This window comes from Dromiciops gliroides, chromosome X (genome assembly GCF_019393635.1).
Source record: "Dromiciops gliroides isolate mDroGli1 chromosome X, mDroGli1.pri, whole genome shotgun sequence".
Classification (NCBI taxonomy): domain Eukaryota; kingdom Metazoa; phylum Chordata; class Mammalia; order Microbiotheria; family Microbiotheriidae; genus Dromiciops; species Dromiciops gliroides.
In genome coordinates, this window is record NC_057867.1 from 27617274 (window position 1) to 27644648 (window position 27375).

At 49.5% G+C, this 27375-nt stretch overlaps 1 protein-coding gene across 1 annotated transcript in view; it reads right to left on the reverse strand.

Annotated features, from left to right (window-relative positions):
- Positions 1-27375, reverse strand: part of HEPH (hephaestin) — a 76954-nt gene that overhangs the window by 30027 nt on the left and 19552 nt on the right. The window contains exons 9-15 of the mRNA XM_043974124.1: positions 26968-27107; positions 26490-26621; positions 23919-24130; positions 22857-23007; positions 15867-16079; positions 8627-8840; positions 1385-1524 (exon numbers count right to left, since the gene is read on the reverse strand). Coding sequence (XP_043830059.1) covers positions 1385-1524; positions 8627-8840; positions 15867-16079; positions 22857-23007; positions 23919-24130; positions 26490-26621; positions 26968-27107 — 1202 coding nt within the window. The remainder of the gene's footprint in view (positions 1-1384; positions 1525-8626; positions 8841-15866; positions 16080-22856; positions 23008-23918; positions 24131-26489; positions 26622-26967; positions 27108-27375) is intronic.

Below are 27375 nucleotides of genomic sequence, written 5' to 3' on the forward strand. Positions count from 1 at the left end.
TTACTAGCTGTGTGACCCTGGGCAAGTCACTTAACCCCAATTGCCTCACTAAAAAAAAAAAAAGTATAAAAACCAACCCATACAGAAACAGACAAGGGAAGGATTTGGCCTGGGAGCTAGACTCTTGTCCCTACATTTAGCAGGAGGGCATCCCACCTGCTCAGACCCGGGGCAAGGAGAGCCAAATCCTTTGGCCCATTGACTGACTGTTTGACCCACTGCTCAATTTCTTTTGGATTCCTGTCACATCACCCAATACTTACTGTGCTCCATAAACTGGCTACGGAGATAAGGTCTGTCTCTGAAGGGAGAGGAAGTATGACGAGAAAAGGTCACATCTTTAAAAATTAGAGAAAATAACCTTTCCTAACTGTATCAACTGAGAGTTCACAAGTTAACAAGGGAGAAATGAGGTGAGCAGCATCATCAATAAGCATTTATTAAACATTTACCAGGCCCTGAGCTAAGTGCAGGAGAGCAGAGGAAAGGCTAATGAGGAAGAGAGAAGGCACTGGACCCAGACTCAGGACAACCTGAGTTTGGATCCAGCCTCAGATGCTTCCTAGCTATGGGACCCTAGCCAAGTCGCTTCACCTCTGCCTGCCTCAGTTTCTCTATCTGGAAAATGGGGGTGATGGCAGTTATTGTGAGGATCCAATGAGATAAGCGCTTAGCACATGACAGACAGTGCCTGGCATATAGTAGGTGCTTACTAAATGTCAGCTGTTATTATTAGAAAGAAGCTAAACTCTGAGTAATTGCGGGGGCCCAGCCTAGCCGCCTCCTCCCTCCCAGGGAGGCTAAGCAGTCATAGGGCATTGGTCTTTGTCTCTATTCTTCCCTGTCAGCTGGAAGAGTTTGTTTTGGAGTAGGGGGTGGGCAGCCAAATTAGGAGGTGGGCTAGGCAACCCATACATGGGGCCACCTCTGTGGCCTGGCCACAGGAAAGGAGGAAGGGTGGAAGAGTGCTAAGTGCTTATCCAATTTGGTCCCCACTATACAGATGAGGAAACTGAGGCAGACAGACAGTAAGTGACTTGCCCAAGGTCACCCAGCTAGTAAGTGTCTGAGGCTGGATTTGAACTCACATCTCTCTGACTCCAGGTCCAGCACTCCATTTAGTGAGCCTCCTAGCTGAGTAGGTATCCAAGTGCCTCTGAATAAATCTCAGACACCGGTTCCTCTTATCTAGCTGCAAGGGTTGGCACCACAGACCCCATCTGGCTTTAGATGAAGTCAGCTGTGCCTCAATTTGCTTCTGTCCTTTTTACCTCACCTGCCCCCCAACCCCACCCTGGCACAGGCTCCCAGACACAGGTTCTAGGCACGGGGGAAGAGAGAGAAGGGAACAGAGAGAGAGGGGAGCCGAAATTGGCGTGCTTACCCAGAATTCCCAAGTGCTCCTCTGCACTGCTCCTTGGGTGGGGAGTGCTGAAGGTACCATCGCTATACTCCCTGTACACAACTTTCTTATACCTCGAGCCCAGCAGCCCAGCTTCATTGCTCAGAAAGACATGGCCGTAGCTGAAATAGCCAGAGAGTAGGTATGTCATCAGCACTTGGCCTTCTGGGGGACAGGGTTAGTGGAGAGAAGAAACAAGTTCATTTTCAGATGGAAGGAGGGAAGGACACAGTCCCATATCACAGATGGAAAAATTGAGGTGCAGAGAAGTGACCCTCTGCTTCCTACAGACCCACCCCGAGGGTCCCATTGCATGGCCAAGAAAACAGCAAACAGGTTGCAGCTGCCGCCTGACCTGACCCCATCAGTGTCTCCTGCCCAAGCATGGCCATCAAAGTGGGAAGAACTGGCCTGGATGCCGGGAGAGTTGGCTCTCCCACATAGTCAGCAGGTGACTTTGGGCTTCAGCGACTTTACCTGGAAAATGGAGAGAACACTGTATATATCTCAAGGAAGAAAGTCAGTCTCTAAGGTCATTCCAAGTAGTGAGAGCTCCAGACTAGGAGGCAGGAAACCTGCCCACTGCCTCCTCACTGTGTGTGTGTGTGTGTGTGTGTGTGTGTGTGTGTGTGTGTGTGTGTGTCCCCTTTGGCAAGAACAAAAAGCAGTTTGAGGATGTGACTGATGCACCCAAAAAGGGTTAAAGCCACAAAACCCAAAGCCACGGGCCCAGATGGCTGGGCACACAAAGCAGGGGAACAAGAGGCCCTGGCACAGGGTGGCGTGTGCCCCTGGTTTGGGAAGGATCCAGAGAAAGGCAACAGGAGGACTGAGGCCAGGAGGGAGGGGGAGGGGGCGGAGGTATGAAGGAGGTTCTGAAGACATGAACAGGAAGTGTTCCAAGGAGACAGAAGAGGGGAGCCCTGGGAAGGCTTTTACCAACTGCATCTTGGAAGGAGAAGTGAAGGCGGCTAACTGAGGCAGAGTGCAAAAACAAGGCCCAGGTCTGTCTGGAGGCTAAGCACAGCTTGGAATGAATGGAGAAGCACAATGGACCGGGAAGGAGTCAGTTAAAAGGGACAAAAGAAATGGCACAACTACTTGACTCAGGATCCCAGGCCCTCAGAAGCCAGGCAGCCCAACTCCCTCATTTTACAAAGGAGGAAACTGAGGCCCGGGGAGGAGAAGGGACTGGCCCAAGGTCACAAACAGGGACAAGGGAAGGGAAGTGACTTGTCCAGGATCATGCAGCTAATAATTATCTGTGGCAGGATTTGAACCCAGCTCTTTCTGCCTCCAAGTCCAGAGCTCCATCTGTCACAGCATAGTATTTCTATTTTCTTCCTGCCAAGAAAAATTATCTGCAGCCTGAGAAGGCCAGAAGAGAAATGGTCAAAAGAGAGGAGAAGCCCTCACTAAGTGAGCAGATGATAAAAGAGCACACGCCTGCCCTGAACCTGTTGCATTGCCAGCCCCTGTGCTCACCTCACAGCCACCTTACATGGCTGAGATTGGCAGGGAGTGGAGGAGGGCACTGCAGGGGGGCAGGTGGGCTGATTTTCCAAAAGGAAACCGGAGGGAGTCCCCGAAGGGAGCCCGTGAACCCAACCTCACTTTCTGACAGAATTCGAAGATGCATTATTTTACACAGGGACGTGTGAACACCAAGAGCTGACATGACACACTTTCACCAAGAACAAGTAACGCTAGACTCGCCTCATTTCCTTTCTGAGGGTCACTAGCCCAGGAGATCAGGGAAATCCTGTAGACGTGGCGTGCCTAGACTTCCCCAAAGCATCTGACAGAGTCCTTCACACCACCCTGGGGGACAAAGCCGGAGAGAAGTGGGCTAAACGACCCAGCAGTGAGGCAGACTTGGGCAGCACGGTACACAGTAAGTAATGCTCCACAGTGGTGAGGGCCCCCGATTCGTATACCAGCTCTGCTACTGAGAGAACTGGGACAAGGCCTTTGCCCTCCCTGGGCCTCAGTTTCCCCCTCTGTAAAATGAGGGGGTTGGGCTACCTGGCCTCTGAGGGCCCTTCCTACCCTAGATCAGGAGTCATTAAAAGGGAGGTCTCTCCAGCCTCTGTCTTTGAAGGGGACAAAGGGGAAGATACACATACATACACACACAGACAAATGAAGAAAATGGGGGAAAAAGATATCAATTGATTTTTAAAATAAGATCAAATACTCCATTTTTTCAATTCGATTACAAAGATCATGTACTAGTTGTATGCTATACAAAGCCAAAAACAAGAGTCCCTGCCCTCAAAGAGTTTCTGATCTTGCGTCAACAAGGCTCTGCAGATTGCAGCCCTCTGGTCACTTCCTACTGTGTGTCCCTGGCCAAGTCATTAGATAGCTTTCAGCCTCAGTTATCCTTATCTGTAAAATAGAATTAAGAACAACACCTACCTTATGGGCTTGTGAAGATCATAAGAGATGATGTAGGTATGGGGCTTTACAAACCTTAAAGCAACAGAGAAATGCTAGTTTATCATTTTTCTACTGAGGGAGAAGGACTTGCACCCAAGTAAGTGTGACACAAGGCAGAGAGGAGAGAGGAAAACAGATGATTGCAAACAGTCTTAGGAGAAAGAGGACAGTAATAGCTATGAGGATCAAGAATGGTGTCACTGAGAGGGGGAACCTGAATCTGATGAAAGAGAATGATTCTGAAAGATGGAGAGAAGGGAGTGTGTTCCTGGCATGGGGCACAGCCTTTGCAAATACATGGAGAAGACCAAGGGAGTATTATTCTCATTTCAAAGTAACTGCAACTCTGTGAGACTCATTTTACAGATAAGGAAACAGGCTCAGAGATAGGCAGTCACTTGGCCACAAACACACAGCAAGCCAGTGGCCAAAGTATGGCTTGAATTTCTGACTCCAACTCAATAAACACAAGTCCATGTGTAGGGAGAGCCCCAAACATAAACCCCCTTTGCTGCCCTATTGGAGTATGAACACATACATGAACAAGTCAATGCAAGATCTAAGGAAGGGGCACTAACACTTCACAGAGGACGAGGTACCTGCACCAGGTCTTGGAGGAGGGGTTCCAAGAGTCATGAGGAAAGAGAATACTCCAGGAACACAGAGATGCTGTGAAATGTATCAGTTTGGCTAGAACAGAGGGTTTGTGAAGGCCAGTTACATAAAACAAGGCTGGAGGGGACAGCTGGGTGGCACAATGGATAAAACACCAGCCCTGGATTCAGGAGGACCTGAGTTCAAATCCGGCCTCAGACACTTGACACTTACTAGCTGTGTGACTCTGGGCAAGTCACTTAACCCTCATTGCCCTGGTGAAAAAAAAGAAAAGAAAACAAGGCTGGAAAGGGCAGCTGGAGGAGGGTGTGGAGGGTATGAAGTGCCAGACCAAGGAGTTTTTAAATCCTCCTAGAAGCACTAGGGAGCTACAGAAGAGTTCTGAGGAGGGGAGTGGCATGATCAGACTTGGACCTTGAGAGCATGACTTTGGCAGCTGAGTAGAAGAAGATGGAGGGGCAAGGGGAAAGACTGGCAGATAGAGCAGTTAGGAGGCTATTTAGATAGTCTGAGGCAAGCTGATGGCCACCTGTACTAAGTCAGTGGCTTAACTGGTGGTGAGGTGGAGCTATGGGGACAGATGCTAAGAATGTTGAGAAGGGAGAGTTGACAGGGCTCAGGAACTGATTGGATCTGAGGAGAGAGGGGAAGAGAAGAGGCAAGGACCAGTCAGGTCCTCTGAGCTGGACGTTTCTGTGCCTTGGACAGAAACGTGTGAGTCTGGAGGAGGGGCAAAGTTCCCTGGCTATTGGTAAAGTCTGACATGCCAATAGATGCTATGAGGAAGGGAGTCCATGATCATGGATTCAGACATCAGACATCAGAACCCAGAGTTCACCCCCTCTCCGCCCTCCCCTTAAAGATTGGGAAACTGAGGCCAGAGAGGCTGCCCAAGATCACAGAGGGAGTAAAAACTGGAGGTGAGATTTGTACCCAGCTCTTCCTGGCTCCAAACTGGCCACTCTCAACATTACGGTACGCTGTCCAGAGAGAGGCAGCCTCTCCACTTGGTGCAGAGGTAGGAGGCAGTTCAGAGATGCTAGCTACCTGCCCCGCCTGAGTGCCCAGCAGGTCTCTGTGCAAGAACCTTGGGGAACTCCCAAATGGCAGCCGCGGCGGCAGATAAAGGATGACTCACTCCAGAAGCCACCAGACAGGTGGGAGAAGCAGCAGATAACAATGTCCCAGAAATCAATGCACGTGGGTGGTTGACAGAGATCAAGGAAGACAGGAGACAGAAAAGACAGACAAGGCCAACGCAGGAAATCACTGGAAAGCGTCAGAGAATCGTTGCCACGCAGAGGCTGAAGCCAAAGCCAAACTCCCAAGGGGGGCAGGCGGTCAGTTGACGCAGAAATGGTGGCAACAGGAGTTCTCTGAATTTGGCAGTGAAAGGGAGGAGGGAGATGGAGGCAGGTGTGTAAACAGTGGGGAAGGGGACACAACAGAGGGAGCCACTCAAGATGAGTGGGAGGAAGGGGCAATGGTTGGCAGAACAACCGTACACAGGAGCCAGTGGGAGACATGTGATTAGTAAGCACCTACTATGTGCCAGGCTCTAAGGAGTGTTTGAGGCATGGGGGACAGTCAGTGCAAAGGTGAGGAGAGCAGAGATGGCAAATAGACCATCGGAACATAGAATATGCGGAGGGGAACACATGCAAGAAGACTAAAAAGGTGGGACAGGTTGTGAAGGGCTTTAAATAGAGGTTATGTGTTATCTTGGGGCGGCTTAGGTGGCACCACAGTGGATAGAGCACCTGGCCTGGAGTCAGGAAGACCTGAGTTCAAATCTGGCCTCAGACACTTCCTAGCTGTGTGACCCTGGGCAAGTCACTTCACCTTGTTTGCCTCAATTTACTCATCTGTAAAATGGGCTGGAGAAGGAAATGGCAAACTGCTCCAGTATCTTTGCCAAGAAAACCCCAAATGGGGTCACCAAGACTGAAAACTACTGAACAACAAAATATTTGATCCTAGAAGTAATAGGGAGCCTAGGAGTAATAGTAGAGTTCACTGAGTAGGAGAGTGACCTAAGCTTTCTGAACGTCACTGAGGCAGCTGGATTGGAGAGGGGAGAGGGGAGAGACTGGAGGCAGGGAGAGATTGGTGCTTTGCTCGGCCCTCTCCCTGCCTCCAATTAGGAGGCCATTGCAAAGGAGGAAGCCAGAGGTGACAAGGTCCCAAACCAAGACAATGGCTGCATAGATGAGACATGTTGTGAGCTGAGTAGGTCCGTGGGGCAAGTAAAAGAGAGGATCACAGATCCTGGCTTGGCAGGGCCCCCGACACAAAAAGGCACCCCTGGGCACAGCCACCTGCCCCGTGCTTGAAGGCCTTTCGAGACGGGGGAAGGCCCTCCCTAGCAGGGGTCTAAACTGGCTGCTTAGCCCAATCTGCCAGCTGCCCCAAGATGAAGAGCCAGGGATAGGGGCAGTAGGGTATAGATCAGAGGCGGCAAAGCGGCCCCTGAATCAGACGCAAATGTCACTGGGAAATGTTCACCAAAAGAAAAATCCAATACGACATGGAGAATATGAATGTGTGGTTTGCCAAGTCAATATGTGGCCCCCAAGGGATCCTTTTCTCTTTGAGTTTGACATCACTGATGTTCTGAACAGCCATTGAGCGAATCCTGCTGCTAGGTCAGCTGCGAAAGAGGAGGAGAGCCGTGTAGCTGGGCAGGCCCAGTCTCGAGACAGGGAAGGGGAGCCAGAGGAGGAACTCCTGGTGTGGAAAGGTCCAACACACCTCAGTGACCAATCTTGGTGCCTCCCGGTGCTGTCCAGGGGCTCATGCCAAGAGGCTCCCAAGCCAGATAGGTCTTCCTGACGCCATCCACCCAGCCACCTGCCTCTCAGCTATGGCCTCTACCCATGGTCTCCAAGCAGACTGGCCTACTCTCTACCCTGGCTCCTGGGCCTGCCCTCTCTGGTTTCTGACCCTTGAAGCAGCAAGGACCAATGGATGGAGGACTGGACTTAAATTCAGGAATACCTGGTTCAAATCCAGTCTTAGACACTTTGTACCAATGGGACCCTGGACAAGTCACTTCTGCTCTCCAGGCCTCAGTTTCTTCAACTGTAAAATGAGAAGGTAGCTTCCTTTCCAGCTCAAGATCTAGGATCTTATAGGTGACCTTGGGCAAGTCATTTCTCCCTACTGGGCCTCAGTTTCCCCATATGGAAAATGAGGGATTTGAACCAACTGACCTCTGAGGTCCCACTCCCCACCCCCAGCTCCAGAACTCGGATCCTAAGTGTGACCTCTCTCTGAGCCCCAGTTTTCTCCTCTAGAAGGTTGAAGGGATTGGCCTAGCTAGCCCTTGAGGTCTCTTCCAGCTCTAGAACTATCTGTGAATCCCATGACCCTTTGCTCATACCCAATGCCTGGATAGCCTCCCCCTCCCCATTTCTTTTTCTTTTCTTTTTTTTTTTTGGTGAGGCAATTGGGGTTAAGTGACTTGCCCAGGGTCACACAGCTAGTAAGTGTTAAGTGTCTGAGGCTGGATTTGAACTCAGGTACTCCTGAATCCAGGGCCAGTGCTTTATCCACTGGGCCATCTAGCTGCCCCCCACCTCCCCATTTCTTAATGTTTCTTCAGTTGCTTTAAGGACCAGTCAAAGCATCCCCTCCTCCATGAAGCTCCTAGGTAGAAGTGACCTCCCCTCCTCACTTTTTCCATGGTGCTTTGCATGGCCCTCTTCTTGGTACTCATCTACCTCTCCCCTAGGTCACAGCTTGTGGGCTTCCCCCCCATCTCCTGCCCCTTGAATAATAGCTAATATTTCCATAGGACCTACTGCGCACCAGGCACCGAGCTAGGTGCATTTCACAAATTTTATCTCATTGGATCCTCACAATAACCCTGAGAGGTAGGTGCTTTTGTGACCCCCATTTTACAAATAAGGAAACTGAGGCAGACAGAAAGGAAGTGACTTGTCCAGGGTCACACAGCGAGTAAGTGTCTCAGGCCAGATTTGAATTCAGGTCCTCCTGACTCCAGGCCCAGAGCTCTGGGCACTGTGGTGCCCCCCCCAACACCGGCTGCCCCTACTTGAGGGGCAGGCCAGGAGAACTTTATAATGCCCCATCCAGGACTGTGCCCTGGGCCTTGGATCTGGTGGATGATCAGGTCCTTCCTCCCTCCCTCCCAGGCCTCCTCACCTCTCCTTCTCTGATTGATTATGCCAGGCCCTCTCCCAACTGCGATCTGGGCAATAGTCCCACTCCACCTCCTCAGCCATGATGTAATAGGTGCGAGCTGCTTGGTAGCGCGGCCGCCCTCCGGAGCGTCTGCCTTGGCACCCGGAGACATTGTAGGATGCCCTCATTCCTGCCTGGAGGTGGCTGCCTTCTTGGCAGTAGATCTCAAAGGCCCCTGGGTAGAGAAAACAAAGACAGGCAAAGATCTGCCTCAGGACTCTCCAGGCATCCCCTCCTGTTTCTCTCAGACGGCCCTGCCAGGGGTGGCCCTGGGCAGGGATCTCTGGGAAATATAACGAGAAGGAAACAAAGGCATGGAGGTGGGAAACTGAGTTGGGGCAGAGTAGTCTGCCTCATCATAAAATGGCCAAGTCAGCACCTCGTTAGGGGAGTAGAGTCCATGTCCACCAAAAGAAGGGTTGGAGTGAGAGAGACAGAGAGGTATAAACAGAGATAGAGAGACAGAGACAGAGAGAGATACAGAGAGACCCAGAAAGAGAGACAGAGAGTTACAGAGAGAAATGGAGAGAGGAAGAGAGATATACACAGAGACAAAGAGAGAGAGACACACAGAAAGATAAACAGAGATACACAGAGAGAGACAGAGAAATAGAGAGACAGGGATAAAGAGAGATACACAGAGAGACAAAGAGAGAGATACAGAGAAAGAGATAAAGATGGAGAGAAATGTTCAGAGAGATAGATACACCAAGAGATAAAGAGACAGAGAGACAAAGAGAGATACAGAGAGAAAGAAAGGGAGGGAGAGATACACACAGAGAGACACAGAGACGAAGAGAGAGAGAAAGGGAAAGATAAACAGAGAGATACACAGAGACAGAGAAATGAGAGACAGAGAGAGACAGAGAGTGAGAGACAGACAGAGATACAGAGAGAGATACAGAGAAAGATAGAGAGAAAGAGAGAGGGAGGTTCAGAAAGATACAGAGATACAGAGAGAGAGAGAAAGATGAAGAGAGGGAGGTTCAGAGAGATAGAGACATAAAGAGATAAAGAGACATTGAGATACAGAGACAGAGAGACAAAGAGAGATACAGAGAGAGATGGAGGGAGGGAGAGATACAGAGAGAGAGACACAGAGAGACAGAGACAGAAAGAGAGAGACACAGAAAGAGGTTCAGAGAGATCCACAGAGATCCACAAAGAGATAGAGACACTGAGAGAGACAGAGATAAACAGAGAGAAAGAGAAAGGTTCAGAGAGACAAAGACAGAGGGAGACAGAGAGACAGAGAGAAGGGTCTGGGCAGGAAGTTCTAAGCAAAACAGGCCCCCCCCCCAGAGTAGAGTCCATCCAAGGGCTGGGGTTGGGGGTGGGGGAAGCCAGGAGTGACCCCCAAGCATTCTTGCCACCTGTGGCTCTCAGTGGTGGGCTCAGCTCAGAGACTCGGTCTTGGCTGGCAGCAGTGGCCCAGCGGCAGCCATGCCCAGGCTGGGCCCAGTAAGGTTCCCCGCCCCCCCACCGCCTCCAACTCCGGCCGGAGAGCCCCTCTCCCCCACCCATCCATGTGCTGGGAGCCAGACAGCTGCACATTCCAATGTGACAGCATGCACTTGGCCGTCCGAGGAGCTCTCCTGAATGAGGGTGAAAATCAGACTTGTTCACATGCTCCATGTCAGAGGTTCAGGAACAGAAGGCCGGACACTCATTTTCTTTCATTACATGGCTCCTCAGCTCAAGAGTCTATGATGGCTCCCCACTAGCTGTGCAGTGACATCCTAGGGGGGGCCCAAGAGGCCTCTAATTCTGTCTCTGTGTGACCCTGGACAAGTCACTTCCTCTCTGGGGGCCTCAGTCTCTTCCTCTGTAAGATTGAGGCAGTCTGAGTAGTAGAGCTCTCTCGTGTGTCTGCTCACTTGCCCACATGCCCTGACATGCTGGAGTCCAAGGTCCCTTCCAGCTCCAACAAGTCAGGAGGGGACGCTGACTGCCTGCCCACCATGTTCCTTCTTCCCAAAGCCTGCCTGCTTCTGAACATCCCTACTGCCCTCCAGGGCATGACCAACTTTCCAGGCACCCCTGTTTGCAACCTCAGAGCTGACCACACTCAGCCCACACATGCAGGGCGGGTGCCAAGCCTCTTTCCTCTAGACTCATAGTTCAAGGCCTCTCCTGAACCAGGGTGGCAGCAGCCACCCTAGCAGCACTGGGCTGCCATCCTCCATGAGCTGCTAAAGTGATTTTCCCAAAACATACACCTGACAGTGTCCCCTCTTTGCTCAAGAACCTCCAATAGCTCCCTATTGCCTCCAAGATGAAATCTAAACTCCTCTGTTTGGCATCTAAAATCTTTTTATATTCAGCCCCAAGCTAGCTTTGCAACTTCTTCGAACACCCCCTTACACACCCTCCAAACTGCCTTGCTTTTTTTGTTTGTTTGTTTGTTTTGTTTTGTTTTTTGTTTTGTTCTGTCCTGTTTTGTTTTTTGCAGGGCAATGAAGGTTAAGTAACTTACCCAGGGTCCCACAGCTAGTAAGTGTCAAGTATCTGAGGCTGGATTTGAACTCAGGTCCTCCTGAATCCAGGGCTGGTACTTTATCCACTGCACCACCTAGCTGCCCCCTCGCTGTCTTGCTTTTACACATTCACACACACACACACACACACACACACACACACAGAGGAGACTCGGTGCTTGCCCTGCTGTCTCCCATGCCCAGGATGTTCTCCCTTCCCCCCCTGCCTCTTAGTGCCTTCCCCACCAACTCACCCTGTAAAGGGGAAGGTATCTTTATTTCTTTACATGTTAACCCTCCTCTAGACCATCAGCTCCTTGACAACAGGAAGAATTTTGCCTCTGCCTGTGTGTCTGCAGGGCCCAGACACCGTGTCTGGCACATCACTGATGTGCTGAGGGTCCTTCAGGCCCTGACACTGTACATTCTGAGGCCCCTCTGTCTCATCGTGCATAATGTGTTTTCAGGGACCCTGCTAGTTCTGACATTCTCTGTTGGGGGGGTCCCTTCCATTCTGTATTCTGGGGTACCTTCTAGTTTGTTTTTTGGGGATCCCTTCCATTCTAGATTTTGGGGGTTCTTTCCATTCTAGATTTTTTTGGTCCCTCCCATTCTGTATTCTGGGGTACCCTCTAATTTGTGTTTTGGGGATCCCTTCCATTCTAGATTTTTGGGGTCCCTTCCATTCTGGATTCTGGGGTACCCTCCAGTTTGTGTTTTGGGGGTCCCTTCCATTCTAGATTTTGGGGGTCCCTTCCATTCTGGATTCTGGGGTACCTTCCAGTTTGTTTTTGGGGATCCCTTCAATTCCAGATTTTGGGGATCCCTTCCATTCTAGATTTTTGGGGTCCCTTCCATTCTGGATTCTGGGGTACCTTCCAGTTTGTGTTTTGGGGGTTCTTTCCATTCTAGATTTTTGGGGTCCCTCCCATTCTGTATTCTGGGGTACCCTCCAATTTGTTTTGGGGATCCCTCCAATTCTAGATTTTTGGGGTCCCTTCCATTCTGGATTCTGGGGTACCTTCCAGTTTGTTTTGGGGGATCCCTTCAATTCCAGATTTGGGGGATCCCTTCCATTCTAGATTTTTGGGGTCCCTTCCATTCTGTATTCTGGGGTACCTTCCAGTTTGTGTTTTGGGGACTACTTCCATTCTAGATTTTGGGGGTCCCTTCCATTCTAGATTTTGGGGGTCCCTTCCATTCTGTATTCTGGAGTACCCTCCACTTTGTGTTTTGAGGACCCCTTCCATTCTAGATTTTTGGGGATCCCTTCCATTCTAAATTTTGGGACCCCTTCCATTCTAGAATTTGGGGGTCCTTCTGTTCTAGATTTTGGGGATCCCTTCAATTCTAGATTTTGGGGTCCCTTCCATTCTGGATTCTGGGGGTACCCTCCAGTATGCGTTTTGGGGATCCCTTCCATTCTAGATTTTTGGGGTCCCTTCTATTCTGTGTTTTGGGGGTCCCTGCTAGCTCTGAAATTCCATTTTCGAGGCCCCCCCATTCCTGCTCTAATGTTCTGCACTCTCCCCTCCCCCTAGGAGCATACACTTGGATAGGAGGCTATAAGACATCAGGGATGGGGGCCAGGGATTGGAGGGAGTTGGGGGAGAATGAATATTGGGAAAGATCTGTCATGGAAAAAACCAAGAGGAATTTTTTTTTCAACATAATCCTTTGGATTTTTTTTTAACACTTTCAAGCAGTGGGAAGGGCGAGGCCTGTTCTTCCTTCCTAGCTCAGCTAGGCCCTCCCCTGGCCCTTTGGAGTAGCTGATAGCATCAGAAAGCAGAAGTCCAATAAGCACCATGTGAAGGGAGACATTTAAGGGGCTTCACCCAGACAGGTGCAGGTGGAGCCCCTAGGCCCCAGTGATTGGACTGGATTTGCACCCATGGGGAACCATGGGACCCCCGGAGCCCAGGCCCCCCACGAAACAGGCCTCTCTCAGCCCCAGATTCCTGGTTCCAAGCTGCGCTGTGGACACCTGCTGGCTGCTTGAGGAACACAAATGCAGGGTTGACTGCACAGGCCTGGGCCCTGCTCATAGAGCTAGGCCAGGGATGCTGGGGTAAGGGCCAGGGTCGGGGCTGCCCCTCACTCAGACTCAGTTTCCCCCTCTATAAAATAAGAGAGCTGGACAAGATGGACAGCTCTGGGCCCAGGCTCCTGCCTCTCTCAATATTGCATCTTCCTCATCTTTTTCAAACATATCCCTCCCCTCCCCAGAGAGCTACCCACAGTAACACAAAATCAAGGAAGGAGCGAAACAGGCACCTTCATGACTCCAACCGAGTCTGACAATGCATGTGGTGTTCCACACGGGGGTCTGGGGGGGGGGCTGGGCCAGAGGGGAGTCTGCCTCAGAGGTCCTAAGGTGCTTGAGTTTTGAACATTGCCCCCTTTCATTTTTTTTTTATTTGTGAGGCAATTGGGGTTAAGTGACTTGCCCAGGGTCACACAGCTAGGAAGTGTTAAATGTCTGAGGTGGGATTTGAACTCAGGTCTTCCTGAATCCAGGGCCAGTGCTCTATCCACTGCGCCACCTAGCTGCCCCCTTTTATTTTTACATCTTCATTCCCCAGCGGAGAAAATGAAGTGGGGAGCAAAACTAACCCTCCATTGGCCCAGTGTGACGGCATGTAATGTCCCCCCAGTCTCTCCCCCGCTTCCTAGGGAGGCTCTTAACCAAGAGAGAAATCCTCTGCATGTCATCCCTATTGGAAGGTCAGGGTTCATGGGGTTTTGGCCCCCACTTCTCCAGTCCCCTACACCATACCCCATGCTCTAACCAAAATGCCCCCAAGCCTCCAAACCTTTGTGGGCCCGGTCCCTGAGTCCAGAATAACACCCCTGCCCCCACCCCCTCAGCCTTTTCTTCCAGCAGCCTCCACTCTGCCTGTCTCTAATGGATGATGAGGTTGCCTGGGTCTGTGTGTTCCCGCCAGAGCTGGGGCTCATCAGATGTAGGCACCGTCGGCTGCCTTTGTCTAGCACAGCACCTGGGTCCCCATGCCTCGCCCGTGCGCCGGGCCCAGAGGCCTGGCTGCATTGTATGAGGATGCGTGGGTGTCTCCCTGTGCTCCTGACAAGGCCTCTCCCCTGTTCTCTCCCCCTCCCATGGTGGTGAGCTCATCTGCTCTCCTGTATTCAATTAGCATCTGTGTGCTGGGGGCTGCTGATGTTTTTCAGATCTACTGAGTCAGCCCCAACCTCTCCGCTGACCGGCAGGCTCCCGTCTCCAGCTGCCCACTAGATACCTCCAAGTAGATGTCCCATGGACATCAGAAATTCAACATGTCCAGAACATCTCATTAGCTGTTCCCCCAAACCCTCCTGTCTTCTCCAGTTCCCTCCTGGTCCCCCCTCCCTGCCTCCCTCCCTCTTGCCCCCTTAGCCAAGCTCTTGTCAAGGCCTGTCAGTCAGACCTTTACAACATCGCTCACACCTGGACCACAGCAATAGCTGCTAACGGCTCTGCCTGCCTTAGTCTCCCACTCCCCTGCATCCTCCACTAGACCCAGGGAGAAGTGACTTGCCCAAGGTCATTCCTACAATCTTAACTATAAAGCAAGTAGGGTTAAAAAGGCTGTGGATTCAAACTCTCCCATTTTACAGAAAAGTAAACTGAGTCCCAGGGAGAATTGACTTGCCCAAAATCACTCATAAGACGTTACTTAGCTCTAAAGCTAGTCATGCTCTTAGAGGCCATGGATTCAGACTCTCCCATTTTACAGAAAAGGAAACTGAGGCCCAGGGAGAACTGACTTCCTCAGTCACTCATAAGATCTTTGGTTTAAAGTATGTAGGGCTATTACAGGCCATGGAGTCTAAATCTCTTATTTTACAAAAAAGGAAACTGAGGCACAGGGAGACGTGACTTGCCAAAAGTCAATCATAGGATCTTACCTCTAAAGCTGGTAGTATTCTTAGGAGCAGTAGAGTCTGACACTCTCATTTTACGAAAAAAGCAACTGAGGCCCAGGGACAAGTGACTAGCCCAAGGTCATTCATACAATCTTAGTTCTAAATCAAGTAGGGCTCAAAATTCCTTGGAGTCTGACCATCTGATTTTGCCGGAAAGGTAACTGAGCCCCAGAGAGATGTTACTAAAGTACAGGTCTAACCACGTCACCCCCTACTCCACAAACTCCAGTGGTTCCCTATCACCTCTGGGAACAAATATAAAACCCACATGTTTCTGGTCTTGTTACACCTTAACTCAGCACCCCCTCTGAGCCTCCTGCTTCACCGCACAGGAATCCCTCCGTCTCCCAACTCCAGGCATTCTTCTTGGCCGTGGCCCCTGTCTGGAAGACCCTCCCTCCTCATCTCCATCTCCTGCCTTTCCTGGCTTCCTCCAGGTCTACAGTAAGAGGGAGGAGAAGGGAATGCATTTATATGGTACCTATTCAGTACCAGGCATTTTACCAAGATGATCTCATTTGATTCTCAGAACTGTGGGAGGCTAGGTGCTATTATAATCTCCATTTTACAGTTTAGGAAAATGAGGCTGACAAAGGTTCAGTGACTTGCTCAGGGTCACCTAGCAACTAGGTATCTGAGGTGTAATGACTGGAATAACACCACCTGCTGGAGAACTACTGTAGGAAAGCTCTGCCATGAGGAGAAGGCGCCGGAGGCCAAGAAGGGTCTGGAGATCTGGGGCAGTGAGGAGGCCATGGGACAGGGCACCAGCTCTTATCATTCCAGGGAAGCCTTACCTGGCGTGTCTGGATGCATGAGTGCGGTAGCAAAGGTGTGTGGGAAGAGGGAAGCCCCAGCCTTTCTCATGCCCAGCATCTGGATGGGATGGCCCTCAAACATAGCGCTGTGCATGTCAGTCTCAGTGCCTAGGCTGAGGAAATGCCAGGCCACAGTGTCCCCTTGGCACATGGCTAACCCGGGCAGGTTGGAGAAGACAAAACCATTGATGGCTGAAAAAGAGAAGCACAGACTAAGGGTTAACAGTGGGGTGGGGGGAATCAGATCCCACCTGGTCTTACTGGGCCAGACAAGCCACCAGTCCTGAAGAAGGCTATGGCTTCTACCCATCACTGGCAACAGGGTCTGCAGGGAAAAAACAGTAAGAAGGTTTCTTCTACGGATATAATAACAGTTACCATGTATTAAGCACCCACTATGTGCCATGCACTCTGATAGGCCCTATTTAATAATATCAGTATATTTCATGTTCCTGACACTCTTAGGAGTTATTTGAAAGACTATTCTAACCATTTTATACCTGAGAACACTGAGGCAAAGAGGAAACAAGTGACTTTTATAAGTCATTGAGTTACAAAGTGACTCAGGCCAATTTGGACCTCAAGCCTTCTTGACTGTAGGTTTAAGCCAATGGACACTCATCTTCCTCCCTGATTCAAGAAATGTCCTTTTCAGAGAATTCTCCCATATAATTATACTTCCAACTAGCATTTAGTGCGTCCCTACTATGTGCCATGCAACGTGATCAGCCCCATTTAGTGATATCATTGCATTTCCTGCTCATGATAGTCTCAGAACTTATATAAAATATTATTAGACCCATTTCACACCTGAGAACACTGAGGCAAAGAGAAATTGAGTGACTATTATAAGGTCACTAAGCTACAAAATGTCTCAGGCCAATTTTGAACTCAAGCCTTCTTTATTCCAAGCTTAGTTCTGTAGGCACTCAGCTTCCTAACTCCCTAACAAAATAAAAGACCTTTGCAGAGAATTCTCCAGTATGATTATACAGAAACCTAAAAGCTGATGCAGCCCCACTATGTGCCATGCACTTTTCTAGGCCCCATTTGGTAGTATCATTCTATTTCATGTTCCTGACACTCTTAGGAGTTACATGAAAGACTATTCTACCCAATTTACACCTGAGAACACTGAGGCAAAGAGGAAACAAGTGACTTTTATTTATTTATTTATCTATTTAGTTATGTGTTTGTTTGTTTGTTTGTTTGTTTATTTTTAGTGAGGCAATTGGGGTTAAGTGACTTGCCCAGGGTCACACAGTTAGTAAGTGTTAAGTGTCTAAGGCCGGATTTGAACTCAGGTCCTCCTGACTCCAGGGCCAGTGCTCTGTCCACTATACCACCTAGCTGCCCCCAACAAGTGACTTTTATAAGGTCACTAAGCTACAAAGTATCTCACTCAGGCCAATTTGGACCTCAAACCTTCTTGACTGTAGGTTTAGGCCTATGGGCACTCATCTTCCTTCCTCCCTGATTCATTAAATGGTCTTGCCAGAGAATTCTCCCATACAATTACACTGACAACTAGCATTTAGTGCATCCCTACTATGAGCCATGCGAGCTGCTCAGCCCTACTTAGTGATATCATTGTATTTCCTGCTCATGATAGTCTCAGGACTTACATAAAATATTATTAGACCCATTTTACACCTGAGAATACTGAGGCAAAGAGTGGTGGAGTGACTTATCTAAGAAAGTGAATTGGGTCAATCTGGTACTCCAACTAGCTGCTACCACAATAGCAGGCCTTTCCCCTGTTTGGTCTTCTATAATTATACTCACAAGTGGTCTTTGGTGTACCCCTACTATGTGCCAAGCACTGTCCTATGCCCCATTTAGCAATATCAGTGTACTTCCTGTTCATCACCCTCCCATTTGACACTTGAGAACAATGAGGTAAATAATACTTGAATGCCTTCTCTAAGGTCACTGAGTAAAAAAAGTGAATCAGGCCAATCATGAACTCAAGCTATCCCTCTAACACAATAAATATCCTTTTCAGAGAACTTTCCCACATAATTATACTACCAACCAGCATTTAGTGTGGCCCTACTATGTGTCATGCACTGTGCTGGGGCATACTGAGTAATAATATTTTATTTCATGCTCATGATATTCTCAGGAGTCATGTGAAAGATAATTATACCCATTTTACATGTGAAAACACTGAGGCAAAGAGTAATAGAATGACTTATCTAAGGTCTGTAAGTTACAAAGTGAATCAGGGGAGAGCTAGGTGGCACAGTGGATAAAATACTAGCCCTGGATTCAGAAGGACCTGAATTCAAATTTGGCTTCAGACACTTGACACTTACTAGCCGCGTGACCCTGGACAAGTCACTTAACCCTCAATGCCCCCACACACACACACACACACAAACAAAACAAAAAAAAGTGAATCAGGCCCACTGTGAACTAAAGCTAGCCCCACCCCTTGCATTAAATGGCCTTGTCATGCTATTCTTTCCCACACAATAAATATCCTTTTCAGAGAACTCTCTGGCAATTATTCTTACCTCCTATAGAATTATACTGACCACTAGCATTTAGTGCGCCCCTACTAAGTGCTACACACTGCCCTATGCCCCATTTAGTACTATCACTGCATTTCATGCTCATGACTCCCTTAGGAATCACATGACATATTATTATACCCATTTTACACATGAGGACACTGAGGCAAAGAGTAGTGGAGTGATTTATCTAAGGTCTCTAAGTTGCAAAGTGAATCAGGCCCACTGTGAACTAAAGCTAGCCCCGCCCCCTGCATTAAATGGTCCTGTCACACTATTCTTTCCCACACAATAAATATCCTTTTCAGAGAACTCTGGCAATTATTCTTACCTCCTATAGAATTATACTGACCACTAGCATTTAGTGCACCCCTACTAAGTGCCACATACTGCCTTATGCCCTATTTAGTACTATCGTATTTCATGCTCATGACTACCTTGGGAGTCACATGAAATTTTTTTGTTGGGCAGGGCAATGAGGATTAAGTGACTTGCCCAGAGTCACACAGCTAGTAAGTGTCAAGTGTCTGAAGCCAAATTTGAACTCAGGTCCTCCTGAATCCAGGGCCAGTGCCTTATCTATTGTGCCATCTAGCTGCTCCCACATGAAATATTATTATACCCATTTTCACCATGAGGACACTGAGGCAAAGAGTAGTGGTATAACTTATCTAAGGTCTTTAACTTAAAAGGTGAATCAGGCCCATTGTTATCAGCAACCTTCTTTACACCAGGTTTAGCTCTATGCGCACTCACCTTGCTCCCTTCCTAATTCCCAAAGTTCTTCTACATCCATATACCGAGAGTCATCCTTAAGCCCATTTTATAAAAATTATTTTATGTTGGGGTAGCTAGGTGGTGCAGTGGATAAAGCACTGGCCCTGAATTCAGAAGGACCCGAGTTCAAATCCAGCCTCAGATACTTGACACTTACTAGCTGTGTGACCCTGGGCAAGTCACTTAACCCTCATTGACCTATTGCAAAAAAAAAAAAATTATCTTATGTGATCCACAAACACTTTAGTACTTAATTGCAACATTATTATCCCCATTTTGCCTCTGAGAACCCTGAAGCAAAGAGTAGCCAAGTGACTTATCCAGAGTCACTAAGCTAGCACATTGTGTCTAATTCACCCCCCCCTCCTTCCCGACTTCATTCCTGCCCTGCTACTCACTTAGCCACATCACGGTCTAATAAATGAAATGGCCCTTACAGAGAAGACTCCTATAGAAATACACTGTCAACTAGATTTCAGTAAGCACCCACTGTGTGACAGGCACACAAAAACATGTTCCCATTGATCCTCATCACAACCTTCAGATTTCCATGAAATCCTCTTATGCTCATTTTACACCTGAGAACACGGAGGCTGTGAATGGGGAAATGATTTATCCAAGGTCACTAAGTTAGCAAAGGTCTGAGGGTAATCTTGAACTCAGGACTTCTTTGCTCCTGTCTCTGTCCCCTATCAGTTCGGTCTGCGCGACGTTTAAACGGGCCTTTGAAAAGACTTCGCCATAATTACAACGACAACCAGAATTTAGTAAGTACCTACTACGTGTCAGGCAGTAAGCCAGGTGCTTTTTACAAACATATCATCTCATCTCATCCTCACAACAACCTTAGCACTTAGATGGGCATTATTATCCCCGTTTTTTGCTTGAGAATACTACCACAAAGAGTAGTCGGATGACTTACCCAGGGTCACTAAGCTAAAAAGTGCCCAGGCCAGTTTTGAACTCCACACTTCCTGCCTCCAGGTTCACTGCTCCTTACAACAGTCTACCTAGCTTTGTGCTTCCAAAGGACCTCAGGGGAAGTTTGCTTCAATACACTTCTTCCATAGACAGGGAAACTGAGGCTCACAGACTAGATGTGAGTTGAAGTGAGGGGATCAGAGATTTCTCATGTGAAGAGGTCTTCAGGGGCTCTCCCGATCTTTCCTCTCAATTTGCAAATTGGGGACCCAATATAGAGATGAGCGAAATGAGTGGGAAGCCTCAAACCACAGATTTACAAATTCAAAGGAACCTCCAAAGCCAATCCCATCTATCCACAAATAGGGACATGAGACAGAGAGGTGAGGTGACTTGGGATGCTGGGACCACACATTTCAGAGTAGAAGAGGACCTCACCTACCTGTAAAAGGGGACCTGGGCCACAGGGTCTCTGAGTTCCTGCCTATCTAGAGATCTAAACTCTTATGTTTAACCGAGGTGAGTTACTTAGCCTCCTTGGCCTAGACAGCCTCAATTTCCTTCTCTGTAAAAAGAATGGGGGGGGCAGCTAGGTGGCGCAGTGGATAAAGCACTGGCCCTAGATTCAGAAGGACCTGAGTTCAAATCTAGCCTCAGACACTTGACACTAGCTGTGTGACCCTGGGCAAGTCACTTACCCCTCGTTTTCTTTCCAAAAAAAGAGGCCAGGTTAGACTAGCTGGCCTTTGAGGGCCCTGCCAGCTTTAAGTCTCTGATCCCATGAGCCTAAATCACTTTGCCTCCTTGGCCTCAGTTTCCCCATTTGTAAAATAAGGAGTGTGGACTAGCCCAGAGGTCCCAAGCCTCTTTTTGACCCAGAGCCATCCAGCATCCAGGTGAAGCCATTGGGTTCCTTCTCAGAATCGGGTTTGTAAATTCACACAATAAAATAAGAGAGGACCACAGAGGAAACTACCAGGTCTATGCCAATGGGAGGCCTTTCCTTTCTCCACACGAATTCAGAGAGGCTTGGTGGCATCTCATCCGTGGCCCAGCGAAAACACTCACTGAACCATTGTACAGAAAGGCCAAGAAATGGTTTTTCCAGAAATTTCTCAGGAGCCTGGATTGGGGGGGGGGGGAATTTCCACCACCAACAGTGCCCCCTGATGGCCAGAGTAGGTGCTCCACCCAGATAACAACACACACACACACCCCACCCCACCCCACCCCACCCCACCCCCGTGTTTGTTGGCCATTTCTGGTGCAGACACTGGAGTGGGGTCAGGAGACAAGAAGAAAGGAAGCAATCATTTGGATCAAAGCAGCCCCGTGCCAGCCCAGTGCAAGAGGGAAGTGGCAGAAGAGCCACAGCCCCATCTCCATTTTCAGACGCTTTGGTACCAGCTCTGGGCATCACAAAACAAACATCAAACCTCTATAACTACTGCCAATGTGACAAGTCTTCATGGCCCTCTGCGCCACTGCTGTAACCTCATAAGGGGCCAGGTAGACCAGTAGGTAGAGCTCAGGGCCCAGCAACAGGAAGACCTGAGTTGAAATCTGGCCCTGGACACTTACTAGCTGTGTGACCCCAGGCACAGTTACTGTATTTCTGCCTGCCTCAGTTTCCTTAACTGGAAAATGGGATATTATGATAACAGCAGTATCCACTGAGGTAATAATGGTAAAATGCTTAGCATGATGATTGGCGCATAGTAGGTGCTTAATAAATGTTTGCTTCCTTCATTCTTCTCCCTCCCCACAAAGCCACAAGGCTAGAAGGGGCCCTAAAGGTCACCGGAGCATAACCCTGGAGCCCAAGCACCCCGGGGCCACCTCCTCCACTGCTTCTCAAAGGGTGATCCCAATGCTCCCAGAGAAGCTTTGGTGGGAGAGGGGGGTCCACAAAGTCATAACAATTTTCATAGTTCTACAACATTTTACTTTGTAAGAAGGAAAATGTCAAAATCTGTAACCCACACAAACAAAAGCTCTTTGGACGGGTCCTCAATCATTTATTTATTTATCTTTTTTTTTTTTTTTAGTGAGGCATTTGGGGTTAAGTGACTTGCCCAGGGTCACACAGCCAGTAAGTGTTAAGTGTCTGAGACCGGATTTGAACTCAGGTCCTCCTGACTCCAGGGCCGGTGCTCTATCCACTGTGCCACCTTCCTCAATCATTTGTAAAAGTGGAAAGGAGTCATGGAACCCAAAAGGCCCACCCCCCCCTTCATTTTACAGGAAAGGAAACTGAGGCCCAGGGAGAGGAAGGGGCTTGCCCCAAACCACACAGATGGTAAGTGGCAGAGTCGGGATTTGAACTGAGGCCTTCCAAACCCACTATTCTCTCTGCTGCACTGTAGCGTGCCTCCACTCCACCAACAAACGTCCTCCTGTCTAACCCTGGATATCCCACTCTTTTAAGCAAAGGCCTTTCACAGTTTTCCATGGCCTGCGGAGACAAAGTCAGCCTTTCCTCAGCATTCTAGGCTTCCCCTGGTCGGATGCCAGGATCCCTTCACAGCTGCGTCTCCCATCAGTCCCCTCTAGGCAAGCTGGGCTCCACTTGCGATGCCCATCGGATACTCAGTTTCCATGTCCAAAGCAGCTTAGGCCAGGCCCCAGGCCTGCCTCTTTCAACTCAGCTTTCTTTCACACAGCCTTAATGAACACTAGGCCAGGAGCCCTGATGGGTGGAGGGATGCTGGAAGCAGGAAGGACAGATGAACCAGACTGCCACCCAGAACCTTACCATGCATCCTGTTGGATTCCAGGAAGCCCTCCACATCTACTGAGAGTTGTCTTTGGTCCAACATGGCGCCGTCCTTGTTGGTACTGCTGTACCAACTCTCATTCTCATCAAAGACAGTGAAGAGAAGAAAGAATTCCTTGTCCACACCTTTCTGCACATCCCGGGGAAACAATAGAGGATCATGGGTCAGAGACCTAGAGTTGGAAGGAACCTTAGAGGTCACTGAACTACTTGCTAGAGGGGCTAGAGCACCAGGCTTGCTGTCTGGAAGACCTGAGTTCAAATCCTGCCTTAGACACTCATTAGTTATGTGACCCTGGGCAAGTCACTTAACATCCATATCTCAGTTTCCTCATCTGTGAAATGGGGATAATCACAGCACCTCCCTCATAGGGTTACATGGGGATCACATGAGCTTCGTAAGCCTTGAAGCACTATATAAATGCTAGCCATTATTATTATTACTAAGTCCAACCCTCTCATCTTCGAGGAAACTGAGGCGCAGGGAAGTAGGTTGCCTCACCCACAGTCATGCAGCTAGTAAGCGGACGAGGCAGGCTCCAAACCCACCATTGGGCATCGTGTGGCAGCTCACTGCCTTTCTCAACAGTGACTCCACCCAACAGGGAACAGGGTCAATGGGTTCTGGAGCTAGCAGGTCCATTTCCCCAACCCCAGGGCCCAGACAGCCCTGAGCTGGGAGAGGCTTCTCAGACAAAGCTAGTCTAGGAAAGTCCAGGTTAAGCTGCATGCAAGGGGGGAAATGGGGGAGAGGGCTGGGGACTAAGAAGGAACTGGGGGACAAGAGGAAGTTGGACTAACGGGAGGGGGGAGAAATCGGGGAATCCAAAGCAATAGAAGCAAGAAAGGGGAGAAGCTTGGGGAGTTCTTGAGGAGAAGTCACTATTATTTGTGAGCTGACAGCTTAGGAGACTCTTGGAAGAAGACCACAACACCATTCCATCTCTACGCTCTAAGGCCCACCCTGTGACCCCTGACCTTTCCACACACTCCCACACGCAGCTCCAACAGACCAGACCTCCCCACTCTACCTCACTCTACCTGCTTGCCATTGGCCCCCAGGGAGCCAGCTTTGCAAACCAGAAGGGGCCCCACTAGGCCCGAGTTGGTGTCCTTGATGGGATTCACGGCTGAGAAATACATCCAAGTGAGACAGGCTGGGTCCTTGGCTGTGGGGCCCGCGTGGGGAGGGACCATCCAGCGGTATGTGACCTTTTCAAAGGACTTGGCGATCAAACCATGTTGATGTGACCCTGGGTGAGATCACAGATTCAGAAATTTATAGCATGAAGGGACCTCAAAGGTTATCGGATCCAGGGGTTCTTAATCTTTTAGGGGGTTATGAACTCCCATTTCATGGGCTGGTGAAGCGGGAAGCCTATGGGCCTCTTTTCACAATCGAGTTTTTGAATGCATAAAATAAAAACATAGGATTATAAAGGAAGCCAATTATTTTAAAACACACTTACTAAATGTTTTCTTAAAAGTTCACAGATGGGGCGGCTAGGTGGCACAGTGGATAGAGCACCGGCCCTGGATTCAGGAGTACCTGAGTTCAAATCCGGCCTCAGACACTTGACACTTACTAACTGTGTGACCCTGGGCAAGTCACTTAACCCCCATTGCCCCGCAAAAAAAAAAAAAAAGTTCACAGATACCCCACCCCCAGTTGAGAACCTTGGATTTAGTACAAAATCTTCATTTTACACATGAGGAAACTGAGCCCAAGGAGGGGAAGTGACTTGGCCAAGGTCAGTTGGTAGGAGGCAAGATTGAGACTCCAAAGCCCCTTGACACCATGTTGCCTCCCAAAATGGAGGATGATGGGACCAAATAATTCTGCACAGCTAGGACCTGGTACAATCAATTCCAAGGGCCCAAGAAAGAAGCCTTATCCCACAGAGATGGAAAGCCACAAAGGTGAGGCAGCGTGAGGCCTAAGCAAGACTTTGCCACTGACTAGCTGGGTGACTCAAGGAAAATCATTTCTATTCTCTAATTGGGGCATTGGTTTTCTCATCTGTAAAATGGGATGATAGTATTTGTGCTGCTATAGATGGAATGGGGGTAGACAGCTAGGTAGTGCTGCAATGGCTAGAGTGCCAGGTCTGAAGGCAAAAAGACTCATCTTCCTAAGTTCAAATCCAGCCTCAGACACTACTAGCTGGGCAAGTCACTTCACCCTGGTTGCCTCAGTTTCCCCATCTGTAAAAGGAGCTAGAGAAAGACATGGCAAACCACTCCAGTATCTCTGCCAAGAAAACCCCAAATGGGGTCATGAAGAATCGGACAAGACTGAAATGAAGGAATAACAGAATCTTTGATCTTAGGGGTCCCCATCTAACAGAACAATACTGACCTCAGTGCCCTTCCAGCTGCTGAGCTGGGACAGTGGCCAGCAAGGCCCCTCCCAAAGAGTAAAGTTCTACATATGTCTGAGCCTCATTCTTCAGCATCTTGGGGCCTTCGGAGGCTGTCCAGTCCAGTCTGTCACCTACCCAAGAATTCTCTCTGGAGAACTCCAAAAAGAGGGGTCCCACCCCTTCCTGAGGCAGCCCCCTCCAGCTCTAGGATGGCTCAAACCGTTAGGAAGGTTGCCTTCCATTGAAACAACTGCTTCTCTCTGAGATATCCCCCTGTTATCCTGCTTCTGCCGTCTGGGGCCAAGCAGAATCCAGCTAATCCTCCCTCCACACCATGGACCTTCCAATACTTGCAGGCTATCACCATTCCCTGGATCTTTTCTCAGCTCCTTCCAACAATACCCAATGGACATGACATAGCATCCCTGGCCCAGCCTGGCTGTCCTTCTCTGGATACTCCTGTGGTGATGAGCCCAAAAAGGAACAGGTGACTCCACTGGGGGTTCTGACCGGGATGGAGGACAGCAGCCCTCATACAGAGTATGGTGGAGAATTCTGGAACCCACACATGAAGAAGGACTCAGAATCTCATGTGCTGGGCATGGTTAGCTTCAGATTTGAGGGCATAAGATCTATCTTTCAGTAAGTAGGTGGGACTGGCTGGGGTCCAAGGGGCTTCCTGGGACCAGCTCAAGAGTTCTGTGATCAGAAAATAAGGTACACAGAGGCCGAGGGTGTCAGGAAAACCTTCCTAGCAAGCAGAGTTGGCCCCAGATGGGGTCACCTGCCTTGAGAGGTGGTGAGCTCCCCACCCTTGGAACTCCAAGCAGAAGCCCAAAGACCGCTTGTTGGCACTGTGACAGCTGGGATTCCTTTTGTGGAGGGCCTTTCCAACTCCCCAATGCCACCTAAGAGAGTACATTAGCCTGGATGGCATGCCCTGGATGGCAAGCCCACGTTCTGCCCTTGACACAGGCTGAACTGGGAATGCATCTAGGCCTAACTCTTCTACAAGCCATTCCGGTCTTGAGCAGTTAGTTCCTTTTTTATTTAACCTAGGCCTATGCCTTTCCATTTCTCCCTACTAGATTTCATCTTGAGTCTTAGCATGACCCCAGTGCAGTCAGCTTTGGTGAGGATCATGGGAGTAGCAAACAACCAGATACTCAAGGCACTTGCCATAGGCCAAGGGAAGGCCAGTGCCCAGGAGGCTGGGCCCCAAAGATCCCCAGGGCAGGGACTGACTGACCATTATTGTAGATGATACCCTCGTAGTTCTTCTCATAGAAGACACCGTGGGGCTGAATGCTGAACGGTTTCGAGGCTCCATTGTTGAACACAACCTCGATGGTGTCGCCTACTTCGGCCCTGATCACCGGCCCTGGGCAGGGGAGAAGAAAGGAGGGCTGAGAGAGGAGTTTGGGCAAGGAGGCAGAGGGGGCAGGCAGGAACAGGAAGGGAAGGAGGGAGAGAGACCAAGGAAGCCCCTGTTTGGTGTGCATCAGGTGTAGTAAGGGCTCATTCAAAGCAGGGGATGCCTCAGGCTTTGTCTTTGCAAGCCCAGCACCAAGGACAGCACCTGGTCCATCAGAGGCCATTATTATCATCCATCCTCTGCTCTATCTGCAGGTTGCCCCAGTCACAGTGGCCGGCTGCTCCCAGTTCTCTGGCCTGCCTCAGCCCCACGCTCTTGAGGCTAGCCCCAACCCTACCCTGGCGAGGCTCACCCATGATGCCCAGGTGCAAGGTTTCCTCAGACTGTGGCAGCTTCGTCTGGAATGTCTCATCTGTGTACTGGATATATCGGACTTTCCAGTAAGTACCCCCAATCCGACTGGTACTCTTCTGGAAGAACTTTTCCGAGTTGCTAGGAAAAGGAAGACCCAATTGTCACATGATTTCACTCCCCACCTCTCATCCTCTTGAGAGCCCCGGGCCTTGGCACAGACAACTGAAGAGGGCAACAGACATGGGATGCTGTGGAGCTTGGCTCTGACCTCAGATCTCAAAGTCACTGGACTGTGTAAACCAGTGATACCGCTATGGGGCATGGATCCCCAGGACCGAGGGGAAAGTACCATATATCAAAGAACTGTAAGGGAAATTGAGTTCCCATCGACTGGGGAACACTTGAG